This window comes from Drosophila bipectinata, chromosome XL (assembly GCF_030179905.1).
Source record: "Drosophila bipectinata strain 14024-0381.07 chromosome XL, DbipHiC1v2, whole genome shotgun sequence".
NCBI lineage: Eukaryota > Metazoa > Arthropoda > Insecta > Diptera > Drosophilidae > Drosophila > Drosophila bipectinata.
Window position 1 is genome coordinate 4736246 of NC_091734.1, and position 25470 is coordinate 4761715.

The 25470-nt window shown below is 37.8% G+C and overlaps 2 protein-coding genes across 5 annotated transcripts in view; one reads left to right on the plus strand and one right to left on the minus strand.

The window, feature by feature from the left end:
• LOC108128862 (uncharacterized protein CG43867) overlaps nt 1–24205 on the minus strand; it is a 104737-nt gene extending 80532 nt beyond the window's left edge. For all 4 annotated transcript variants that reach the window (XM_017246764.3, XM_017246730.3, XM_017246722.3 and 1 more), the window contains exons 1-3: nt 23285–24205; nt 5936–6779; nt 5258–5350 (exon numbers count right to left, since the gene is read on the minus strand). In XM_017246764.3, coding sequence (XP_017102253.2) covers nt 5258–5350; nt 5936–6766 — 924 coding nt within the window. In that variant the 5' untranslated portion in view covers nt 6767–6779; nt 23285–24205. The remainder of the gene's footprint in view (nt 1–5257; nt 5351–5935; nt 6780–23284) is intronic.
• Nucleotides 7428–8211, plus strand: LOC108128854 (atherin). Its single transcript, XM_017246692.3, has 2 exons — nt 7428–7564; nt 7637–8211. Exon 2 carries the CDS (start codon nt 7658–7660, stop codon nt 8060–8062), a length of 405 nt encoding a protein of 134 aa, XP_017102181.2. The 5' UTR covers nt 7428–7564; nt 7637–7657; the 3' UTR covers nt 8063–8211.
• Nucleotides 24206–25470: the final 1265 nt, after the last annotated feature.

Here is a 25470-nt window from a genome sequence, read left to right on the forward strand (position 1 = left end):
AGAAATATTGAAGAAAAGAGAGAGTATTAAATTCATCAAAGAGACCGTAAGACCGTAAAGGATTATTCTCATCTAATTGCTGAAATAGTTTGGACAAGTTTCCGGCCAGCATTTTTGGCCAAGAATGGCCTGCGGGGGCATTCGGCCTGGCATCGATGCTAAAATTTATGCCAAGGCACGAAGTTGTCAAAAATTTTAATTAAACACGAATAGCATTCTATGCAATGGCCCACGAACATTGGTTTGAGGGTTGAAGAGAAGCGATAAGGCCAGTAATGCCTCTTTATAGACATACACATTTAATAATAATATATTACTTAAATAAAAAATAAAATGGCATATATAAAAAATAAATTAAATAAAACGATTGGCCTTGGGAAAAACATTTATCGATTAATTATCAAAGATATTAAACACATTCCTCGAGTATGGTTCGTTACCTACTTGAACTGTTGTATACAGTGACTTGAAAAAGTAAAGCTTTCTACTAAAATAAAAATAAAAAATATTAAACGAAAAAAACCAAAAACAAGTTATCGATTAATTATCAAAGTCAATGGCATACAACGATATACGTACAATTTTCCGTTTGAGTTGAAAAGGCAAAACAATTGAATTGCCAATGAAATGGGCATGAAAAGCCCAACAATCCTTTTAAGGTCCTTGTCCCCTATATCCGTCCCTATCCCATATCCCTATACCCAAACTACTGAAAACTGAAGCTGACACATCCAGCGGATGTTGGATTGTTGCTTTGTGTGTTGAGTGTTTTAAACTTTTGTCAGTTTTCTAAGTTAGTTTAATACCCTTTCAAAAAAATAATAATTTTAATTTTTATTATATAATCAACATCATATTAGAATTTATAAGATCTGAGTAAGTAATTAAATAAAATATTGACAATAAGAGCATTTTTAGTTTCGGCCTTTTATGATATCTATAGCTATCCTTGGGACTGGCAATCAAAATGGAAATGGATGACATGGCAGACGGGCAGTATTTGCCTCTAAGCGCTGCTTTCAACGCGTTAACGCGCTTCACAAACACACCATCCGCCCCCCCTAACACCACCCACCACCCACCAAGGGAGGCCTATATGTTGCCTTGAAAAGAGGTCGCGAAAGAGGGCGACCGATGCTGGGCACTCTAATGTGGCCACTTTGATGCTGTTTGCTCTTTGACGGCCCATCCCAGTGTCCACAATGTGCAATCATGGCCAGCGGCAAACGTGGATTTATGGCCGCATCACCTATTGCCAGCCAATCCATTCCAGAGATCTCTTCAACAAATCCTAGTATTATATGCCAAGTATATAATATTATATAATTATGTTTAGAAATAAATAAACTTGCTTATCAAATTGATTGTTGAACTCTGACATTTGCGCTTCCGCATGTGTCTTTGAATTTTTGCCAAAAACTCAAAATTTTGGTGATTTTGATAAGAAATTTGCAAGCTCATTGTATATAGAAATGATTCGGACATTTAAAAAAAAAATATATATATATATATACCTAAAATACTCTCTCACGCACTTAATTGTAAATGTATTATATAATTATTAGAAGATTAAATTGATGGAAAATTACCAAATCGGATGGGAACTTGGTACTATTTCTAATATTAAATACCTAGTGTAGCACTCGCACAAGTCTTGAAGTCTTGGTTCTGATAAGATAATCTATGAAAGCTCGGGAGTGCTATAAAAACCCAGAGCCACGGCTTTGGATCCATCAGTTGAATTATTCTTGTGTCTTAAACATTAAAGTGAATTTAAAAAAAAAAAAACCAAAATGAGGCTACCAACGGTGTTTCTGTTGACTATTTCGTGTGCCCTGGGACTCGAACAGGAGGTAATAGAGCAGTGAAGTGATTTAATTTCAAAAAGTTAACAAAACTACGTCCACCCTCCACAGTCCTGCTATCTAACTGAGGAGGAGGAGGATCAGTGCGCTTCAGTCTGCTATCCGATAGTTAAACCTCTTTTAAGATACTTTGAGGTTTGCCAGACGAAGGACAGGACGAACGCAGAGCTGCATAAGAAACTTTCCGAGGCTCAGAATCAACTAAGTACAGTGAATTCCGACTATACAAAATTGTTAGAAAAAAATTTGGCAGCTACTGAAGTGGAAGTTAAGTACGCACAGGTGCAGGAAAAATTTAACCAAACTAGCCGTGAATTGAGGAACTCGAAAGAAAGCCTTCAGAAATCCAAAAATAAAAACGCAGAACTCAAGAAAACGTTTAATGAAGTGAATTCTCAAAACGCGAAGCTGCAAGAACAGAATTCAGAAGTTCAAAATAGGTTTAATGATTTGAATATTAAATATAAGCTATTGGAAGAAAAACATACGGCAGCCCAGGACAGATGTACTGAAGTTGAAGGTAGACTCGCAAAGGTGCAGGAAAAGCTTGATAGCACTAACCGTGAGTTTGGGCAATCGCAGGAAAGGCTTCAACAAATAAATAGTAAATACGATCGGGTTCAGGATGAATTCAAGAAAGTCAATATTGAATATGAAGAATTTAGAAGGAAAGATTTGCAAGTCAGGAGCTTAGAAACTCAGATAACAGATAAAATTTCTCAAATTAAAGTATTGAATGATAGGATTTCTGATCTGGAAAAATCAAGTGAACTCGGCGAGCTGAATAAACGGTTCAGTGAAGAATTAGAAAAGTTGCAAAAAATAACAAAAGCCGGCCAAGAGGTGAAAATTGGAAGTGGAAACAATGACAGCAACGTGAACTTAGTGACGAGAACAGGAGCTACTAACACTACTACGAGTCCGTCGAATCCAGAAAAACCAATCAGAGGTAAGTTGGAAAAACTCAATAATGCGGAATTTAATTAACAAATGTCTTAGTCCTACCAGATCGTTGCCCAGCAACACAAGATGAATATTATTCCTACCCAGAAATCCAAATCCCAGGATTGGAACCTTTTGAGGTGGCTTGTTACTCAAATAAGATGATTGGATCTGGGTGGATGCAGGTTTATTATAAATATCAAGAATCAACGAATTTCGATCGTACATATGAGGATTTCATCAACGGATTTGGAGATCGGAATGAAGATTTGGATGAAGTTTTCATGGGACTTGAAAAAATACATATTTTAACTAATTGGAAGCCCCATGAGGTGCGTATAGACCAAACACATTATAAAGGAAGATGCAACACCTTTGTTGTGGGCGACAAGAGCGAAGGCTACATGCTGAAGAAGCTTGACGGGTGTACTGGAGATACAGAGAATTTAGATATAATCCAGGGAACCAAGTTCTCAACAAAGGATCGAGATGAGGACGGAAATCCGTATAAAAACTGGGCGAAGGAATTGGGCTTTGGATGGTGGTGGCACTATTGGGGGTATGTATTCAAAAATTATATTTAACTTTTATTCTTATATAACTGATACTGATTTGCTTATATTTATTTATAGACCAAAATATATGGATAACAGGGGTAGATTGACAATTTCCATCCGAAGGAAAGATTAGAGGAATCAACCTTGCTTCAAAAAGGATTTTGGAAAATGAATAATGATGAGAAGATTTCTGGAATTTGCAAATGTACACTGCATTTTGTAATTATTATTAAAAAAAAAAAAGACTTTTCATAATCCTTTCTTTCCTTTCAAAGGCTAAATGGTGGGGAATTTACATAGCGGAACTGACAGCTTATATTTTTATCCAAAAATAATATTTAATGCTGATTTCAGTGAGTTTGATAGCAGCTGAGTTCCATCATATGGGAGCCAGATCACAGCCCATCAGATCAACTCGTCAATACTATATACCTTTCAAGCAATACAAGAGCGTCCTGTACTTTGTCTTTATTTTTAATTTCGCTGGTAAATTATTTGAAGAGTCCTGCCTCTACATATAAGGTAAGTGCATTCAAGACCCTTTTCTTGAGGCTTTTCCTATTTACGACTAAGTAGGTCCAACAATGTTGGTTTTTGGCAGCGAATCCCAGTTCCTTCAAAAATGTTGTGGCTTCTGGATTGAAAATTGGCAACGATGCCGGCTAACTTTTGTTTTGGCCCTTCGCTGTGAGCCATTTGTTTGTTTGGCGGATGGCTTTGGTAATAAACTTGAATTTTATTGTCCAACAAGAATGTTGCAATATGGCTTGGCCATAATTTCAACGTTCAGCACATTGTTGCCCAACTCGAAGGACCAAAGCGATACACACTGCCTGTCCTGCCTACAGTTTCCACAGAAAAAAAATAAAAAAAAAAATCTTTTATTAAAATATTTTCATATATAATCTTTAAGAACTGAGTATCATAGAGTCGGTACATACTTTATGTTATTATTTGTTTTTTTTTTCTAGTTCTTGTTACTTGTGCTGTTGTGCCAAATGAAACGAAAGACGAAAATTTATAAATAATATTGCATATTTAAGGGCGTTTCGCTTTGGCATTTTTAATGGCCAGCCCGGCGACGAGTTGTGTCCAGACCATTTCGAGTTTAGTGCAACTGATTTAAAATTTATGATGCACTTGAATTGCAGCTGGCAAAAAGTTCAAAAGTCAACTGAAAGGTTGGCAAAAGGACAACTCATACGATAGAGAAAGAGGGGAATAAAATATTTATTGCATACTTTGAGAGATTCTATTTTTTCATATTTTTTGTGAAATTATAATAGAATCAATTGAATTTGTAGTAATACATATTAAAGTTTTGGAGCTTCATGTTAAATTCATAAAGTGAACAAAAAATCATTGAAGTAAAATGAATTTATGCGAGGACTCTGTCCAGATGCCAGACTATGCCACATGAAAGCAATTTTAGCCCAAGGGACTCTGTTTCATATTTGACTAATACATAATTCATATAGTTTTTGCATTAGATGGCCGACTCTTGGCCAAATGCCTAATGACTTAATTAGCCTAATAATGAGCCAGAGCCAGAGCTATGGTAGTGATGGTTTCCGTTTCCTCATCCTGGATCCCTTTCCCCAAAAAAAAACACAACCACCACCCACATGTGGTCCCGGGAAGCAAAGTGTCCTGCTACCCCGATGATATAATTGTTGTGTGGGTTGTCGTAAAAATGTTTCAACCATTGCCACCGGAATGAGTCCCTGTCCCGGTCTCATAAATCATAATTAGGCGCCAAGATGCGGCTCTAGCCGAGAGTAATTAATGTCCTGGCCACCGCTGTGTTGGTTCTTTTTTTTACTTATTAACTCATTTGGGTTAATCACAACTATCAGACATCCCTGTACATAGGATTCTCATTTCAGGACTTACCTTTTCACGCAGCATATCACGTATACGACCCGCCTGGTTCTTGGAACGATGCAGTTCCAGTTGCAGCTCCAGACACCGCTCTTGCCAATTAATCTGCAAAAGAGACAATCGAGGTGTTGATTTATTCAAATGGGAAAGCGGTTTATGGCTATTTTTATACAAAAAAAAAACCATTCTTATCATAACTCTAAAACTACCAAGCCGATTCTACTAAAACTTTGAATATTATTTCATAATACCTTTAACAAGATAGTTCCATAGAGATTTTTCTTTATTAGTTTATATTTTTTATGATATATAGGATATAAGGATTATAATCTTTTCGTTTCTACATTTAAGTATTCCAAAAAGAAATCTTGTAAATGGAAATTTTTATACAACCCTATCTATCATCATTATTTTTATCAACATTTTTTGATTTCTGGTTTTTAGAGGTTCTATATCTTCCATCTTTGAGTTATGATTGGGTCTTTAGAACCCCATTACATGCCTTATATTTTAAGATTTTTTCTTAAAATTTGTAAAAAACTTTCTTAAAAAATCCATAATATCATAATACAAAAATTACCTAAGTTTCAGCAAGAAATCATCAACAAAAACTTAATTTTTTTTAACAAAAATGAAGCCTACTCCCTCCCTCAAAGATTCAAGAACTATAGCCAGGACCTCACTTCTTACCTCTGGCAGTGCCTGTCCATAGTTGTTCACCTGCCGGACGTCCAGGTGTTCGGTGAGCGTCGAAAAGTGCGGCCACGGAGCATCGGGTGCATCCAGGGCGGCCAGCACGGGATTCGTAGTTGCCACTACAGTGGCGGGCTGTGGTGGCGTCGCTGGCTGCAACGGCTGGGGCATCGACTTATCGACCTTCACCTTCGACTGGGCGGGCTTGGCCGGTATGGGCGGTGGCCGGGGCACCCGGCGTGGCAACAATCGGGGACTGTTGGGTGTGGAAACGGTGGCGCCGCCAAATGTTGGATTCGAACGACCTTGGGCCAAGGTTATTTGGCCGCTAAACGAGGTGGCTCGCTTGGCCAACAGCGGTGATCCTTGCAGGGACTGTGATCCGCTAAGAATGCCACGCCCACTGCCGCAACCGACAACACCACCGCCCAATTGTGCGGGCAGTGAGGGCGGCTGATGGGTCTGATGTTGCAAGTGTTGCAAGTGCTGATGGTGTTGCAACATCTGTGGGTGATACAGGTGCGATGGAAACGTGTGCAGGTAACCGCTATTGGGGCCATCCGGGCCACGTTGAAAATAGTGGGGGGCGTGGCCATAATACTGCAGCGAACTGAGTGGCCCGGCCACGCCCAATGAAGGCGTGGCCCGACCCGAGGTCGAGGCAGAGGCACTGGCCGATGGCGATGGCGATGATGAGGCAGATCTTCGACGTTGCTCTTCCGTTCCTGCCACTTGATGTGGTTGTTGTTGTTGTTGTTGTTGTTGTTGGAGATTGGTAAGTGTATCGAAGATTTGCGATAGGCGATTTAAAGGCACTTCGTCGGACATTTGAAGAAGAGATCTGGAAAAAAAAAAAAAAAAATTAGAACTCGATTGAACTTTTTCATAAAACTCCTGCATGATTCTTTGATGATTCTTTTTAGTTTCCTCAAAGAATCTTCTTGGACTTTACTATGAGTTCTTTATGACTCTTTTTTTTATCATTTATCCACTAAAGTTAAAGATGGATTCTTTTCTGTCAGTAAACAAATAAAAAAAGCTGAAAAACTAAAAATAATTTAAAAAGAAAATTACAACTCTTAAATAAAGTAATTTTGGGTTAAAGTCAAGGCCTAGTTTCTCTGTTTCTTGTAGGAGTCCACCATAATTCCTTAATGATTTTTTTCTTGGACTGATTTTCTCCTATTACACAAATATTTAAAGAAGGGAGCTGAAAAATATATAAATTTATTTAAAAAAAATATTAAAAAACCTTTAATTAACTTGTCTCGATTAGTGAAAGTTCTAAGAATCCGCGATGACTCTTTCATGACTCCTTTATGAGTCCTTCATGACTGCCTTTTTATGATTTTTTTTCCAGAAAAAAGTGGAATATTTGTAGGAATGGAAAATAGAGTTCCAGAGCTCATAAGACTCCTCCATGAATCTTGATTTTTCCCTTAAAAAGAGAGTATTTTCTATGAACTATGTAGATTCCTCGAATATATTCTTAAATATTCCAATTTTTTAAAACCTAGTAAGCCCAGCAGTTAGCTGCCAAAAGTAGTTGCCCTGAAAGTCTCCACCCGGCAGTCGAGCCAGAGATTCGGACACTGCCTGACCCTAAAATATTTGACTTAAAATAAAGTAAGTTTAAAAAATTATTGCCGAAAATACATAAAGACAAGAAAATGTTGTATTTCTTCTAAAACTATTTAGAACCTGAATCCAACCAAGAGAATGGCGAACCCCAAGTCGAGCGGCGGCAACAAGGCGGCCAAAAGTGGCAAGAACCATGGCCGTCAAACCCAACAGAACCCACCAGCCAACTCGCAGGTGGCGGCCACTAATGTGGCCATGGCCGATGCCGCCCCACCGACGCCCCAGCCCCTGGTGGCCTCCCATCCCTCGGAGGACACTCTGGCACTGGCGGCCGCCGTTGCAGCCTCCATACCGGCGGCACCACTCGCCCGTCCCCCACCCGAACGTCGGGCATCGGCCGCCACAGTGGTGCCCATGTCGCAATCGGAATCGGGACCAGGAAATGAAAGTCTGGCCAGTCAAGCGGCGGCGGGAAATCCAGCAGCTCCGGCAGAGGCCAGACGCAGCATCTTTCAGAGGCTATTCGGGTCATGGTCGTCGTAAGATCTTGGAACAAAACCGATTATCTGGCTCGAATATAATTCAAATTATAGATGACACAAGGATGGTGATTAAAATTTTTGAAAAATTCTACAAGTAAAGATTAAATAAAGGACTTGAGGTTAGAAATCTTCTTCCTTGAAGAAATCGAACTACGTGGTCTGTAGGTGACTCTGAACTCCAAAACTAGCCAACAACAGGTGTACGAATCTGGGGCATCAATTGCCACTACGTGTGTGCAATTTTTAATCAACGAAAGCCAGAAAAAAAGCAAAGGAATAGGGCTGTTGGAGAGACCGGCCAGCAACCAAACTGGCCAGTTGGAAAATTGAATATGCCACTAAATTATAGACACCAGACTTGACATTCTACAGTTGCATGACCAAAAATGCTGGAAGCTTTCATCTTTTGTGGTCGCCCCCCCCCCCCCAAAACTGCAATCTTCAGTCTTGAAACTCCATTTTGTGTGCCAGAAAAAGTCAGTCTTTTGAATTTTCCATCGAGTTTGTGGCTCTGCGGTTGTTGGCTGAAAGTTGAGAGTGTGGGCGAGAGGACGATGTGGACCCATTCATAAGAATTATATACCAATTTTGTGCTGGCTGTCTGCAATAACTAGACACATACATACATACATACACATTCACATTTTACTTTGCAAATTTTGATTTAATTCGAGTTGATTGAAATTCAAATTCCGTCTCTGATATGACAAAATGGTCCTGCAAAGGGTCCAGTTCTCGCCACTCTTGCCAGGCGTCTTGATTTTAAGTGCACTTTACAGCAAATTGTTTCTAATTTTCTTAGGGGGAGGGGGCGGGGAGGGAGGGTTTTTCACTCAAAATCGGCAACAGCGCCTGACTCGATTTATTTCCGGTTGAGGGCAGTCGGAAGTGTTGCACAGGCCACTTGATTAGCCAGTGAAGTGCGGCAACCATGCAAGAGTGCTTCACAAAGAGATTTGGTCACATTTGGAAAAGGCAAATAAGTGTGGCAGTGGTAGGGGAAATAAAGATGGATTGTAAGGACTTTCTATTATTAAGAATCTTCTTAAGTGCTTTATATAAAGCTTTGGTCACACTGCAAAAGCACAAAATAGTGTGGCAGTGGTAAAGAAATAAAAATAGCTTTTAGCTTAAATATTATATTCTTTGGTCTATTTTTTAGCGTCTTTAATATTGTATTGCTTATATTTTATAATAAAACTAAAGTGCTTCACATAGAGCATTGGTCACACTGCAACAGAAAAAAAAACACTCAGGACAGAGCCTATTTCCTTAGCTACATATTCCTTAAGACCCTCCCAAACACAACTATACCTCCTTTCAACGAGTTTAACGAACTCATTAGACGGCATTATGTCGAGAAAAGTTTTGGTGGCCCAGGTTGGCAGGCCTGAAACTCATAAGTGTAAGCGGCTTAACGGATCTTGTCGACTGCCAACTTGTTAGTACATACAAATCTTTGTTTACCGCACGGCTTAATATGAACTTGGCCAACACACACACACACACGAATGCCACTGAAACGGGCAAGACGACCAAACCAGGAAATGGTGGAAATGCAACTAAAGATACAAAGATACAGTTGAACAACTAACGGAGATACCGACACTCCTGCCCACCAAAGTTTCTGGGGTTAACTTTTCCCTGTTCTCGGCTCTAAGTGCTGTACATTCCAGGGGCAGGAGTAGAACTGCATTGTCTTCTTACCCTAATGGAGGTAGTAGTACATGGTATGGAAAACTCACTCAAATAGTGTTGGCCAAGACTAGTTCATGGCTTCAATGAAGTGGCAGAGAAGATACAATATATACATGAGTATGTCTAAAAAAAATAAAAGAAATCCCAGTTGACTGTTAAGCTGCAAGGGTTCGAGTAAAGGGAGTTAATATATATATTTTTTTTATTCTTTTCTAAAATTCAAGCTCAACCATATTGATGGCAAAATAATTTCCATGCCACCAAACACCTCTTGTTGAGATGCCCTTGTTGAGTTGTGGCACTTGAAAAATTTAATAAAAGCTCCTGCAACGTTCGCATGCCAGCCAATAATTTTACAACATCCCCCCCTTAGACATTGAAAACCATAGTCAATGTTGAAAGGCAGTGTGAGTGAGTGTGTGTGAAGTGTAGTAACTACTAAGCATCGTATTAACAACATTGTAACATGCTCTGAGTACATAGTTGTACATATTTCGAGTCTTTAGAATCTAGTTGAATATTTTTTTCAGTGCTTTCTCTTTGTCGTTCTTTCATTCAACTATTTTTCACTCAATTCCAACGAAAAAATAAAAATAAAAAAAAGAAAATTTTATAATAAATGCTCGCGCGCACATGTGATGTCGCGCATTTTAATTGGTCCCTGCCACAATAACTTCGAAAGGGAATCGGAGTTGGAGCTCCAAGGGTCCAAAGGTGGGGGATAGGGGGGTTACTATATAGAAGCTATCCAGACAAACCGTAAAACAGTGAAAGCCCTACCCAACATTTATTATACACTGTTCGAGATATTCCTTCTTTTTAAATAGTTATGTTTAGACAAGATTGTTAGCCATTTTTTTTTAAGTGCATGGAATATATGTGGGGACTAGTGGGGGACTTTTAACTCTTGGGTGCGTCTGTTTTGTATTTTTTTTTTTTTTTTTTTTTGCGGTTTTCTTCTTGTAAAGCGATTGTCATTCTATAGTTGTTGGTGTTCTTGTTTATGGTATTTGGTGTGGAGTGAAGCTACCCCCATGACCTACGTGACAAGCAATAAGACTTTCAACAAAGCACCGACTTGGACTTGGCGACTAACGACTTTGGGGTCTAGATCAACTGAATATATCTTGTGTCTGAGGGCATATCCCTTAAAATGGCATAAGGAAGTCTGGCTGCTTCATGGCTTTTAATAGCTGACTGACCGCATAATGCATGTCAATTGCCATTTGTTGAGCTCATTGAATTGCAGTTTTGGGTGAGCATATATTACAAAATATTTGAAAAAAACTATACCAACTCTATGAATCAAAACTATTTCCAAATTAAAGCCAAGATTGGCAAGATTCGGGAGGGGAGAAAAAAAATAGAAAACCGGTTAGCCACCCGCTTCGCATAAACTTCCAACAAACAACAGACAACAACACCATGTAGCTCTTAATGAGAACACAACAACAACAACAAATACTACAAAAAACAAACAACAAAAAGTGTCAAAAAATAAGCAACTAATTAAGAGGCATGACCGTTGGCCATTTTAGAGAACCACAATTCGAAATCAGAAACAGAAACAGAAACTAAAACCACCAGAACAACTTCGACCTTCCCATGGACCAGTTTTTTTTTTTTTTTTCGTTTTTTAGAGAGAAGGTGGCTTAAACTGGGTGGTGTTGGAGGTCTACTTTATGGAGCGGGTGTTGGGACTGCAATTCCAAAAGTCCAAAAAAAAAATAAAAACAAATAATTAGAAAAATAGTTTTAAAGGCGACTAGAAAAGTACTCTGACACTTATGGAATTTATATTTTAATGAATATTTTCAAAATATCGATATTTATCGATTTTTCAAATAAAAGTTAAAAAATGGCAAAACGTTAATAAAAAATAGACCATAAAACTGATAAATATTAGCTTAGCATATCGATATTTATCGATTTTATATTTAAGGGGGGACATCTGAGTAACAGGCCAAAAAAAAGCGGTTTTTCTCGAATTTTTTTTGGCCAAATCAAAACAGCTAATCGAAAATTTGTAAATGGGGTTTTATTATATTATATTTAAACTACACAATAAAATTTTTTTTTAATAAATCGAAAACAAAATGGCGGCCCTGCAGCCCTTATTGGTAGGCCCTATTTTTTTAAAGGGGTCCATGGCCGAACACCTAACGTCCTTAATTTTTGATCTAGAACAAAAAATCAAGTTTGGTTAGTTTCTTTATCTCAACGGCTATCGACACACGTAGGATTTTTTCGATATATTGATTTTTTCCAAAATGGCAAGTGATTGAACAAAATTTTCAATTTTCACTAATAAAAAACGTCACAAAATTGTTAATAAAAAAAAAAGTAAGCAAAATAAAAAAAAAATCCTACGTGTGTCGATAGACATAGGTATTCTGAGTATACTGTCAAAATTTTAGATCGATAGGTTAAGAGTTGTTCGAGTTAGGTGTTCGGCCAACTCAAAAAAAGTGGTTTCGAGAAAAACGCGTTTAAAGTTTTAAGTACTGTGGGATATACCTGTGAGGCATCGCCGCAGAATGAAAAATTTCGACACTTAGACACTTTTGCCGGACTCTATCTTTTGATATGTCATTTTTAAGACCCTAAAGAATTTTTTAAGCGAAAAAAAAAAATTTCGATTTTTTCAAAATTCTACTCAGATGTCCCCCCTTAAAGCTAAGAGAAAGGAAATAAAATATATATTTTACACGAGAACTAACTATTTTTATAGAAAATGGCAATAATTTGACAAAAAGAGATGTCATAGTATACAAAATACTACTTATTGTATTGATATTTACAATAATTACAATAATAAGGAAAGCATTTGGAAAGCAAAAAAAAATGGCATAATATTAAGAAATATTTCCTAAAACATCGATTTTTATCGATTATTTTCTATAAAAATCTATATACTATACAAATCAATAAACCTCACATTAGAGTATTTAAAAACCTTCTTGGTATTGCAACCAAGATTAAGATACAAGTTGGAATCTCAGGTGCTTGGTAAAATACCTCCCAAAAAACCACCGCCCTCCCACCTCCTTCCCCATCTCCTCCAAAGACCACTCACACCACACTGACCTACATTCACCTGAGTTCGCTTGAGTTTGGCTTGAGTTTTCTGGGGCTTTTCGGTGGCCTGAGTTTCGCAAACTTTTGCGAGGGCTTGACAATTGGCTCGCACTGTGCGAGTGTGTGTGTAGGTGGGGGCATTACAATATTTATGATTCGCATTCGCTTTAATTAAATTTGCAAGGTTTGAACGGGGCACAGAGGTCGGCGGTGACTGAGGGAGTGGAGCCACACACACACAGTTGACTTTACGACGTGCATTTAATTAAAGCCAATTACCCGGTTGAAGCCGACAAAGAAGTCGGAAAGTGGAACTACGGAACTCAAGCCGAAGAAATTAAAGAAAATTATCACATTCATAAACTAAAAATAGAAGTGAGAGAGGAAAAATTAAAAGCTCGTTCAAGTATTTGGGAAAATCATGGCATGGGAAACTATAGTACCTTGCGAAGACTATAACATGGGTGATTCTTCACCGATTCCTGCAGGGAATACCCCAAACGATTTGTGGATCGATTCTCTAGCAATCTGCATCAAAATCCGAGAACAAAATATTTTTTCGATTTTTTTCAAAATTTTCCTGGGCAGACCCCTTCAAAATGTAGGATTCCCCAATGGGCCCCCTTGGGAAGGCCATATCTTGGCCAATTCTTGTTCGATTCTAGAAAGGAATACCTCAAACGATTTGTGGATCGATTCTCTACCAATCTGCATCAAAACCCGAGAACAAAATATTTTTTCGAATTTTTTCAAAATTTTCCTGGGCAGACCCCTTCAAAATGTGGGATTTCCCAATGGGCACCCTTGGGAAGGCCATATCTTGGCCAATTCTTGTCCGATTCTAAAAAGGAATACCTCAAACGATTTGTGGATCGATTCTCTACCAATCTGCATCAAACCCCGAAAACAAAATATTTTTTCGAATTTTTTCAAAATTTTCCTGGGCAGACCCCTTCAAAATGTGGGATTCCCCAATGGGCCCCCTTGGGATAGCCATATCTTGGCCAATTCTTGTCCGATTCTAGAAAGGAATGCCTCAAACGATTTGTGGATCGATTCTCTACCAATTTGCATCAAAACCCGAAAACAAAATTTTTTTCGAATTTTTTCAACATTTTCCTGGGCAGACCCCTTCAAAATGTGGGATTCCCCAATGGGCCCCCTTGGTAAGGCCATATCTTGGCCAATTCTCGTCCGATTTTAGAAAGGAATACCGGAAACGATTTGTGAATCGATTCTTCATCATTCTGCATCAAAATCCGAGAACAAAATATTTTTTCGATTTTTTTTCAAATTTTTCCTGGGCAGACCCCTTCAAAATGTGGGATTCGCCAACGTGCCCCCTTGGGAAGGCCATATCTTGGCCAATTCTCGTCCGATTCTAGAAAGGAATACAGGAAACGATTTGTGGATCGATTATCTACCAATCTGCATCCAAATCCGAGAACAAAATATTTTTTCGAATTTTTTCAAAATTTTCCCTGGCAGACCCCTTTAAAATGTGGGATTCCCCAATGGGCCCCCTTGGGAAGGCCATATCTTGGCCAATTCTTGTCCGATTCTAGAAAGGAATACCTCAAACGATTTGTGGATCGATTCTCTACCAATCTGCATCAAAATCCGAGAACAAAATATTTTTTCGAATTTTTTCAACATTTTCCTGGGCAGACCCCTTCAAAATGTGGGATTCCCCAATGGGCCCCCTTGGGATAGCCATATCTTGGCCAATTCTTGTCCGATTCTAGAAAGGAATGCCTCAAACGATTTGTGGATCGATTCTCTACCAATTTGCATCAAAACCCGAAAACAAAATTTTTTTCGAATTTTTTCAACATTTTCCTGGGCAGACCCCTTCAAAATGTGGGATTCCCCAATGGGCCCCCTTGGTAAGGCCATATCTTGGCCAATTCTCGTCCGATTTTAGAAAGGAATACCGGAAACGATTTGTGAATCGATTCTTCATCATTCTGCATCAAAATCCGAGAACAAAATATTTTTTCGATTTTTTTTCAAATTTTTCCTGGGCAGACCCCTTCAAAATGTGGGATTCGCCAACGTGCCCCCTTGGGAAGGCCATATCTTGGCCAATTCTCGTCCGATTCTAGAAAGGAATACAGGAAACGATTTGTGGATCGATTATCTACCAATCTGCATCCAAATCCGAGAACAAAATATTTTTTCGAATTTTTTCAAAATTTTCCCTGGCAGACCCCTTTAAAATGTGGGATTCCCCAATGGGCCCCCTTGGGAAGGCCATATCTTGGCCAATTCTTGTCCGATTCTAGAAAGGAATACCTCAAACGATTTGTGGATCGATTCTCTACCAATCTGCATCAAAATCCGAGAACAAAATATTTTTTCGAATTTTTTCAACATTTTCCTGGGCAGACCCCTTCAAAATGTGGGATTCCCCAATGGGCCCCCTTAAGAAGGCCATATCTTGGCCAATTCTTGTCCGATTCTAGAAAGGAATACAGGAAACGATTTGTGGATCGATTATCTACCATTCTGCATCAAAATCCGAAAACAAAATATTTTTTCGAATTTTTTCAAAATTTTCCCTGGCAGACCCCTTTAAAATGTGGGATTCCCCAATGGGTCCCCTTGGGAAGGCCATATCTTGGCCAATTCTTGTCCGATTCTAGAAAGGAATACCTCAAACGATTTGTGGATCGATTCTCTACCAATCTGCATCAAAATCCGAGAACAAAATATTTTTTCGAATTTTTCAAACATTTTCCTGGGGAGACCCCTTTGAAATGTGGGATTCCCCAATGGGCCCCCTTGGGAAGGCCATATCTTGGCCAATTCTTGTCCGATTCTTGCTGGAAATATTTTAAACGATTAATGGATCTATTTGTTATTAATCCTAATCAAAATCTGAGATTAAAATACTTTTTATATTTTTTTTATAATTTTTCCCTGGAAAACTATCTGCGTTTATGCATTTTGAGTGACAGTCCCGGGGGAGGCAGGGTCCCCAGGAGTGGTTTCATGGGGCAGGGTGACAAGATTCCGATGTGTCATAAAGTGAAGTTATCTTAATTAAAATGCAGCATCAACAAACAGCAGTGGCGGCTGGCAAGAACAATATGCCTTATTTATGCAAAATAACTATAAATAAGCAACGATACCGATTGTATGCAAATAAACCCACACCAACTCACACACACCGTCACACATACACACACATATGCATAGAAAGACACAATAAGATATGGGAAATCAGAAAGAGGGACATTGACTTTAACTTTGAATGGAGTCCGCAGAGTTGTTTCTGTTTTTTCTTATTTTTTTTCTTTATTTTTTTTTTTTTTGTTTTTTTATCATTAATAAACAAAACGAGGCGCATGCTTATGAATAAGAATATGTAGAAATATATGTAAAAGGGAAGGGGGAAGAAGGAGGTGAACGAGAACGAAGAGAAATCTATAAAATAAATGACAGTAACAGCAAAAACAACAAAAGCAAACGCAAAGTTACACCAAGCTTAGGCTCTCACGCTGTCTCTCTTGTTACAAGCTCTCTCCGTTATGCTTTGTGGGTTTACAAGAGAGAGAGTTCTGTTAAAGGTTCATTCCGTAGCAGGTTAACAGAGCTATGTAAGTGGTACATTCCATAGGATGTACAGTAAAGCTTAGATAAATGAAAAATGAAACCTTTGAATAAAAAAATAAATAAATCTATTTTTTTTCTAGCTATTTTTTATTATTTTTTTTTTCCTTATTGTGAAAATGTTTAATTATGGAGTCTTTACTGTAATCTGATGACTTGGCATGCCGGGTTGGGTGTTGGGCGCTTTTCCCCTGGCAACATGAACGAAATAAAAAAAAAATCTTTCAACAACTCGCGGCCAAGTCAATGGATAATGTTTATAAATTTATATCATTTTTTCGCTTCTGTTTATACAAAAATAGCGTGCAATTGTTTTAGCATGTTAAGTCAATACAAAAAACAAGCCAGAACGGGCGTGGGAGTGGGTGTGGATGGGGGTGGGGGTGGGCCATAAAAATAAAATAATCCAAGCGACTCAAGTGGAGTGCAATTGACGCCATCGATTAAACAAGAATGGGAATCACTTTTCCGATTGCCGGGGGTGGTGGGGGGCGAAGGGGGTTTAGTAAGAGCAGATTTGGCAAAAATAAAGGGGGTGGGGGGGGGTGAGGACTGCGAAGAAAATTCTTAAGCAACAAGATATATATTCACAAACGACCCTGACCTTGATTTGAAATCTATCTATCTATCTATCTATCTATCTATCTATCTATCTATCTATCTATCTATCTATCTATCTATCTATCTATCTATCTATCTATCTATCTATCTATCTATCTATCTATCTATCTATCTATCTATCTATCTATCTATCTATCTATCTATCTATCTATCTATCTATCTATCTATCTATCTATCTATCTATCTAAAAAAAAAAAAAAAAAGAAAATAAATCCGAGTGACATCCCGCGAATGTAGAGCAATCATAATTCCTGGCTTTAATCCATCAGGAGGTGGGGGTTGGGGGGATGACACGACGACAGAACAACAACAACAACAACAAAACACGGAAAACAAAAGGGAAATGCTCATTAAACGAGAAATGACAAGGGGAGTAATGGTGGGAGGGAGTGGGTGGGAGCGAAAGAGTGGGCGGTAGGGGCGGATGGTGGGGCCTGAGGTTGGAAAAAACAAGGCCGAAGTGCAGGAAATGTCAGCGTTGACAAGAAAATGCACTCGCTATGCCAAAAGGATATACACTTGACACAAACACACTCACACTTACACACACACACACAGATACAGTATAAGCCATTAGCATATGGCTGAGAAAAAAAAAGACAGAAAGGGGGTGATGGGGGGGAGTGAACACGGGGTGCATGTTTGCAAAGCCAGGCTAAGTCGTCACAAAAAAAAAAAACCATCGAAGCGGAGAGGAGACGTCAGAGGGGGGAAAGGTCCTGGCCGGAGCGTTGTCTCCACAGCCAAAGGTTCAAAGTTCAAATGGGCCAAATCGGGGCCATCAATGAAAACAAACAAACAAAGTGCTCGGCAAGAAAAATGGCCAAGACGTATTAGACAAATATTATAGTTTTGGCCAGTTCTTGGTGATAGCATTGAACTCTGGGGTGGTATTTTAGTTTATATTTTTTGGAGAGGACATGACTATATACCCAAATAGGTAATATATTTTCTTATAAAGTATGCAAAAAGGTGGGTTCTTCTATTATTTCTATTTAATTCTTATTTAGTTACTGTACTTTTATTTAATTCTTCTCATATTTTTCATTTTAAGCTACCACTTTCAACAATAATGGACTATACTATAGGAAGAGACTATATAAGGAATATAACTATATGATACCTGGTACTTCAAACTTTCCTATATTTTCTTATGATTTTCATAGGTTCAAATAGTGGCTTATCTATTCTTATTTGTATATATATTATATCCTTGTCAATCTTATATTCTCATTAAAAAAGGATTGAAGTGAGGAAACTATTATATTTTAGATATATGATACTCGATACTTCTGTTTATATATCTTCTCTTAAAGTTTTCGTTAAGCATTTTTAATAGAGCATTAAAATGGATCAGGTACCCTTATATGTACCTCTTATATTTTCGTTTAAAAAAATCTTCAAAGTGAGGAAACTATTTTAAATACATATATATATGATACCCGCTACTTGTGTTTATATTACTACTCTTATACATATATTTCATTTAAAATATAATTTTTTCCAATAATAATATAAATACAAGATACCCGGTACTCCTCTGGTTCTTACACATTCTTAATTTTAATTAAAAATAGCATTCAAATGGGTTTCCCATTATTTTTACCCAAAAAACTGTATAATAATATAATACTATATAATACCCTGTACTTCCAACTCCCTTTCCCTTTGCTCTATTTATTTAACATTAATTTTATTAATTTTCTCCGAAAAGATTCTTTGTACTCATTACATTAGTGTCTTCTAAAATACTCATCCCTATTTAAGTCAATGTCAAGGTAAGAGGTAAGAGGTCACAGTTCACAGGTCACGGCAGAGACCCAAACTCTAATACTGATGATGATGAAAAGGATGAGACAGAGAAAAAGAGAGCAAGAAACAAGGTGTTTTTGCGGGCAATTGGCAGGACGATTTCCTGAATTTTTCATTTGGCCAATAATCACAACATTTACCAACACCATAACTAAACATGCAACATCCCACACAGACACACACAGACATATATCCTTTCGTCCTGTGGCATTGCCCATCTAGAACCTTGTGTTGCTGCTTGATTTCTTTTCGCTGTAAATTCTCATTTACGGCTCCTGGAAAAGAGTCCTCCATAGCCCATAGCCCATAGCCCATAGCCTCATGTAGTCCTGTATAGTCCTGTATGTAGTCCTGTATATCCTTTGCCTCCTACCGTTTCGTGTTATATAGCCAGTCATTTAATCAATTATGCAAAAAACGATGTCGACGTCGACAGCGACGATGTATCGTAAAATGTTTGCCACGGTTACTCCGTGTCCTGTAACCTGCTGCTCCTCGCTCCTCACTCCTCCCTCCGCCCTCCTTCTTTAGTATCCATATCCTGTAGCACGTTTACCTTTTCTTCTATAAATAATTAATTAAATGTACAGCAGTTTTTGGAAACTGGCTTCACTTTTTTTCCACCCACACTTTGAGGAAACTTTGAGAGGGCTCCTCCGGGCAAAGGATATTAGGATATGGCACGTGTGCCACAGGCTGGCAATCGCTGTTACGCGCTCCAAGGACTCGTTCAGGCTGTTAGCAAACCACTTCGATTAGGCCAAGAGTCCTGTGAATGACTGATTACCGACCAAAGTTCAACCGGCCGCAACTATTTCAATTACCTCCGAGGAGGGAACTTCATTAAAAGTTGTTCTTTAAAAAGAGTAAGTACTTTGGTATTTTTAGTTAATTATACAAGGTTTTTAATTAAGTTTTTAGATAATTACTTTGTTTTGTATTCTTAGGGGGATTTTTGGGAGGTTTTTGAATCTAAAGGCCTATTTGGAGAGTACCGGATATCATATAGTTGGAGAATGTACTTGGTTTCTTTAAAAAGAGCATGAACTTGGATCTTTGCTCTGTTATGGTGTTTTTATATTATATCTATATATATATATATATTATACTACTTTTTATTATATCCACTCAGTATATACCAGCTATATATACAATATAGTATGTACATAGTACACTCTCAATACTATATCTATATCTATTTATATCTGTAGTACTTTATTATACTTGTATAATATTCAAAATTTTATTAAAGTTCCAATAGAGTTTTTCTTATATGATATACATCAGCCTCTATGTATATAGCCCATCCTTAAGGACATCTCAGTTGCAACTCCCAAATATATATCCTTCTGCCGGCTGCCTCATAGTTTACCATTCAGAGCCAGGCCAGGACGATATCTGCAACGATATATCCCCAATGCGTACTCCCCGAAGCTTCCCTCGCAAGGACTCTTGCCTCAGACTGGAGGGTTTCGTGCCGCGCGGCCACTTGAGCCAGGGGCGTAGCGGGCGTGGGAGGGGGAGAGCGGATAGCTGGCCAAAATTGGCCAAGTGAGGCAACATCACGTAGCCGACCCGTTTGCCAAGCGGACTTGAGAGGCATTCCCTCTAATACACTTTAAAAAAATAAACTAAAATAATTATTTTTCTTTTCTAAAAAAATCAAGAATTTTTTTTCAGTGCATGGACTTGTTCTCAGTTTCTGGTAGCTATTTTTAGGGAACCGATTGCAGTTTCAGGGGGCGTGGCAGCAAATCCGTGCACACAATGGGCACTGGGAAGGAGCAAGGATGTCCCCAGCAGAACTCCGATCCCTCCTCCCCCCAAAAATAATCTACGGCAATTGCATATGGCAGGCAATAAACTTGGTCAAGTCTAAAAACAGCCACTGAACGACTGCCAACTGCGGTCTACGCTGCTTTTGGCCACCACCGCCCACTTGGGAGGGGGAGGGGGAGTGGGAGGGGTTCTATTTTGTGGTTTTTCGGTCGGTCCGTGCAGGAGACCCACCAGAATGGCAGAAAAGTGCTCTTGACATGTTTTTATTAAAGTTTCCCTCGTTTCCGGCCACGTCGTCATGGGCCAAAATAGGAACGAAAAACACTAGGAAATTGTCTAGATCTGATTCGCTCTTTCTATTTTCATATTCTTCAAAGTGTCCGTTAAAGAGAGGGTTAACGAAAAATATATTTTCAAAATTTTGTTAAATATTTCATACATAGATCTTAATTGTTTTTTTTAATTGTATTATTAAGATTTAAATAGGATAAACCATTTAAAAAAAAAATCTAGGGTTTCTTTGTAAAAGAATTGTCTGTCCGCTTAAGAAAGTGTCCGTTAAAGAGAGGGTTGGAGTAAAATTTATTTTTATAAATTATTTAATTCTAAATGTTATCTTACTTTCTACTTATATCCCAATGTTTTAATAGATATACAATTTCCCAAAAACAAATAGAAGCTTTCTTTGTAGAGAAGAAGACTGTCCTTTTGAAAAAGTGTCCGTTAAAGAGAGGGTTGAAGGAAATGACTCTAATTTCTGGAGGGTGTCCGTTAAAGAGAGGGTTGCCTAAATTCTACTTAAAAATCGTTTAAATTTTATTTAAATTTAAATCTATTAAGCTCTTTCTATTCATATCACCAATTTTAAAGAATAATATAACCATTTCTCAAACTAAATCAAAGTTTTCTTTAATAAAAAAAATACTGGTATCCGCTTAAGGTGTCCGTTAAAGAGAGGATTCAAGTAAAATTGACTTTAAAAACTGTTTAATTCCAATTTCTAGATGATTTCCTTAGTTTCTGAATTAAATGTGAAACATCTTTCAATATCTCGAACAAAAACCAAGGAAATTCGAATGAAAAACAAAAACCAATTATTTTTCGAAAATTTCCAATTTTGGTTTTCCTTTTTTTTTTGGCTATTTTTCTCACCAGAGTGTGGAAAATGCATCTGAAGTGTTGAAGTGTTTTTCCAGAAAACAAATAACAACAACAACAAAAACCAAAAATGAAAATCAGAAGGAAATGGTAGGAAACATGGAGTGGAAAATGTCAACCCTTTGCCTTTCTGGCTAATGTTTGGGGGCCATTGGGGGTGTTTGTAGGTGAAAATGGTAGGAAAAGTGGAGTCACAGTAACGTATCCACGTGTTGGCAGCACATTTGGAAAGGAAATCGCAGGAAAAACTCCCAAATCCTTGCAGAAAAAGGATAATTTTTATTAAACATTTAAATACTTTGTCAATGTTGATGACTTTATTATCCTTTGAGGATATCCTTTGCCAAATATTCGAATCAGATTGATTTTTTTTTTTTTTGCGAAAAATTGTTAACATATTTTGTCTAATTCAGGATATATGGTATATCTCTATATATATATATATCCTTTAAGAGTAGAAAAGGGGGTTTCGCTCAAGGAATGTGGCACCAAATTAACATAAATTCCGTTAGTCAGGGGAGGAGCTACTTACACAACTCATGCAACTTAGAGGGGGAGGTGGGGAGGTGGCGAGGTGGGGTCTTTGGGAGGTTAACGGTAAACTAGAAGTCGAAGCATGTTGCAAAAAGTTCAACGACAGCAGACAGACGCAAAAGGAAGGCGACAACAAAATAACAAAAATAACAAAAACAACTGCAAAGGACAACGATGTGGAGCATGCCAGGATAACGGTAAGCAGGCTTCTTCAGGGCAGGGGGGGTGGTGAAGAGGAAGAAAAAACAAAAAAAAAAATAAGAAAAGAAAAGCAAACCGTTGTTTCCTATGTCTACAGTGTCGCTTTTCCAACTATTCCCACAAGAAAAATCAATGGAATTGTTTGGTATATTGCGCCATGTTTGCCTCACCACCTCCCTCCCGACCCATACACCCCACTACAATCCACCCACTCCAGCGGCCATTTACAGTCATGGGCAAAATATTAGTTGTTGTTAGAAAATATATTTACGAAATATTTTTGGGAAAATTATCTAGGTTTTCCATACAAATATTTTGCAACAAAAGTTCAAAAGTATAAATTATTTTGTTTATATTTTGTTTATAAAATTTTTTTTTTTTTTTAAATATTAAAAACTTTTTTCTTAAAATTTTTACCTAAAGAATGACCTGGGGATATGTGTCCTATTTGAATGACTTTCACTGTATTCACAGTTTTTCTCTTGATTTGTCTCCTTATTCGTTTTTTTTTATTTTTTTTGCCAAATTAGGCGACGACAAATGTCCTCTCTCCATCTTTGGGCTCCCTCTCTTTGACTCTCTCTCTCTGTTGACATACTTATTGAAATGCCGCTCCCAAAGGAGTACAACAACAATAACAAAATAAAAACAAAAACAAAATGGGGGAACAGCCACCTGTCATGATCAAGGATCTTGCAAAAACAAAAAAAACAAATACAGTACATACCTTTGTTTTGTTTTTTTTTTCAACAGCTGCTTTTGATGCTGCTGCTGCTACTGTGGCTGCTTGCTTCAAACATCATTATCGTGTTGCTGCTGTTCATCGGCATTTTCATCATCATCATCATCATCGGCTTTGGGGCGGAATAAGCGGCCGCATGGGAATTTTCGTCGTGTCCCCCCCCCTTTCGTCGCGATGCTACCTTTTGCATTCACATTTATCAAAAAAAACACGTGAGAGTCGACTTTTGCGCAGGCAGCACTTTTGTTTTTGTTGTTTTTCTTTTTTTTTTGCTTTTGTTATTGTTTTCCCTCCCCCCCTGGCTTCTTCTGAGCCTTCTTTGCAATGAATAAAAAAAAAAGCAACGGTATATGCTCCAACTGCCGTTTGTGTTGCTGTTGTTGTTATTGTTTTTGGTTAAAATTTTATTATTGCGGTTGTTATTAATTTAGCATTTTGGCCAAAAACTTTATAAACAGCTGTCGCCAGTTTTTGTTTTTATTCTTACACTCTCGCACTCTTGTACTCGCCACTGGGTACTCGCACTCGCCTTCGCACTCGCACTCGCACTCGCGCACTTGTTGTTGTTGGGGGGCACTGCTGGTTTTGTGTTGGGAAAGGTTTTTTCTTTTCTTTTCTTTGCTTTTCTTTACTTTTCTTTTTTTTTTGTAAATTTTTTATTTTTTGCATTGATCGAAACACAAACAAACAAAATATCATACACAGACACACACACACACGTTACACGATGAAAAAAATGATGTAAAAAATTCAACCAGAATAGAATAAACAACAAGTGAAACACTAACCGTTTTTGTTTTTTAAACTAATTTTTAAACAACATTTAAGGCGATTTTTTTTTTAAGAAGAAGAATTAATTTCCACGGCGAAGCGACAGCGAAGCAAGCGACGCGACCGATTTTTTGAAAAAAAAATTTGTTTTTGTTGATGCTTTCAAGCTCTGCTGGCAGCTCTGCTACGCCTAACAGCTGTTAACGGGAGAATGCAAGTGGGCGCAAAATGAGAGTAAGCCATGTCGAAGGCTCTCTCCCACCCACCGCTGTTAACAGTGCTGTTAACATAGACATTGAGAGCATGGGAGAGAGAGCCAAAGAGAAGAGCTATTAAATAAATAATAATAATAAAATCAATGATTCTTATCTAAATAATAAATTTTTAATATTAATTTAAGTTTCTTGGAAGTTTTTTAAAGTTGAATAATCATATATTTTTGGAAGTCAAGAAATTTAAGAAATATTTAAGTTTAAGAAATATATGTAAATGTTAAATCATAAACTAAACTAACAACCGCTTTAATATTAAATTAAATTTTAAATTCATTAAATTTTCTTAAATTTCTTCAAGGTTTTTCTTTTTAATTTAAGCGTTTTTGTTTTATTGGAGGTGACAGGTATTTCAGGGACACAGGGACATGTGTAGGGGGCGTGGCATACCGTCCTGTACTCCACTTCCGGTTGGAGCAATTAACGGGATTCCAATGTGTCTGGACTGGCTGGCAAAGAGTTTTTCAGACACTGACGGGAAATTTCAAAAATTTCAATTCGCAAAAATTCACAGGAATGCGATATACGAAATCCTTCTCATACATATGTATGCATTTATGTGTGTGAGAGACTGTATATGTGTGTTTGTTTGTATTGGTGTGTCCATTCGCATGTGTCTGCCCCCCCCATATCCTTAACTCGGCCGTCAGTGTCCTGCGGCAGGTGCAAGTATAGCTGCAATCAAGGAGGAGTCATCGAGTTGAAGGCATATCATTGGGGAGTAAGGAAGTGTGACCAAGTCCTTAAAGGATTTTTTTTTTTAAGGGTTCTTAGTTCTTAGTTCTTAACTTTAAAGCTTCTTATCACTTTCTTGTAAATATACAATTCTTATTCTATCTTTTTGAAAATAATATTTCTTAAAATATAAGAATTTTTGAAGAAAGGAAGTGTGACCAAAGGAGTCTGATTTTAGGGATTTTCATAACGGATAATAAACTTCATCTCATTATTTGTTGGAGGTTTTTTAATTTTTTTTTATAAACTTTGAGGGGTTTTTTGCATATTTTTTACTCTTAAATTCCTTAAAATATTGCTTTAAAAATATATGTATATTTAAAAATTCTGGCAAGGATTTTAAGGAACATCCGACAGACTCTTTGGAATGCAGCAAGTGCAGTCGCAGTTTAT

What these genes read in the sequence shown, in the direction of transcription:
- LOC108128854 (XM_017246692.3), top strand. Translation starts at nt 7,658, where the DNA reads ATGGCGAACCCCAAGTCGAGCGGCGGCAACAAGGCGGCCAAAAGTGGC.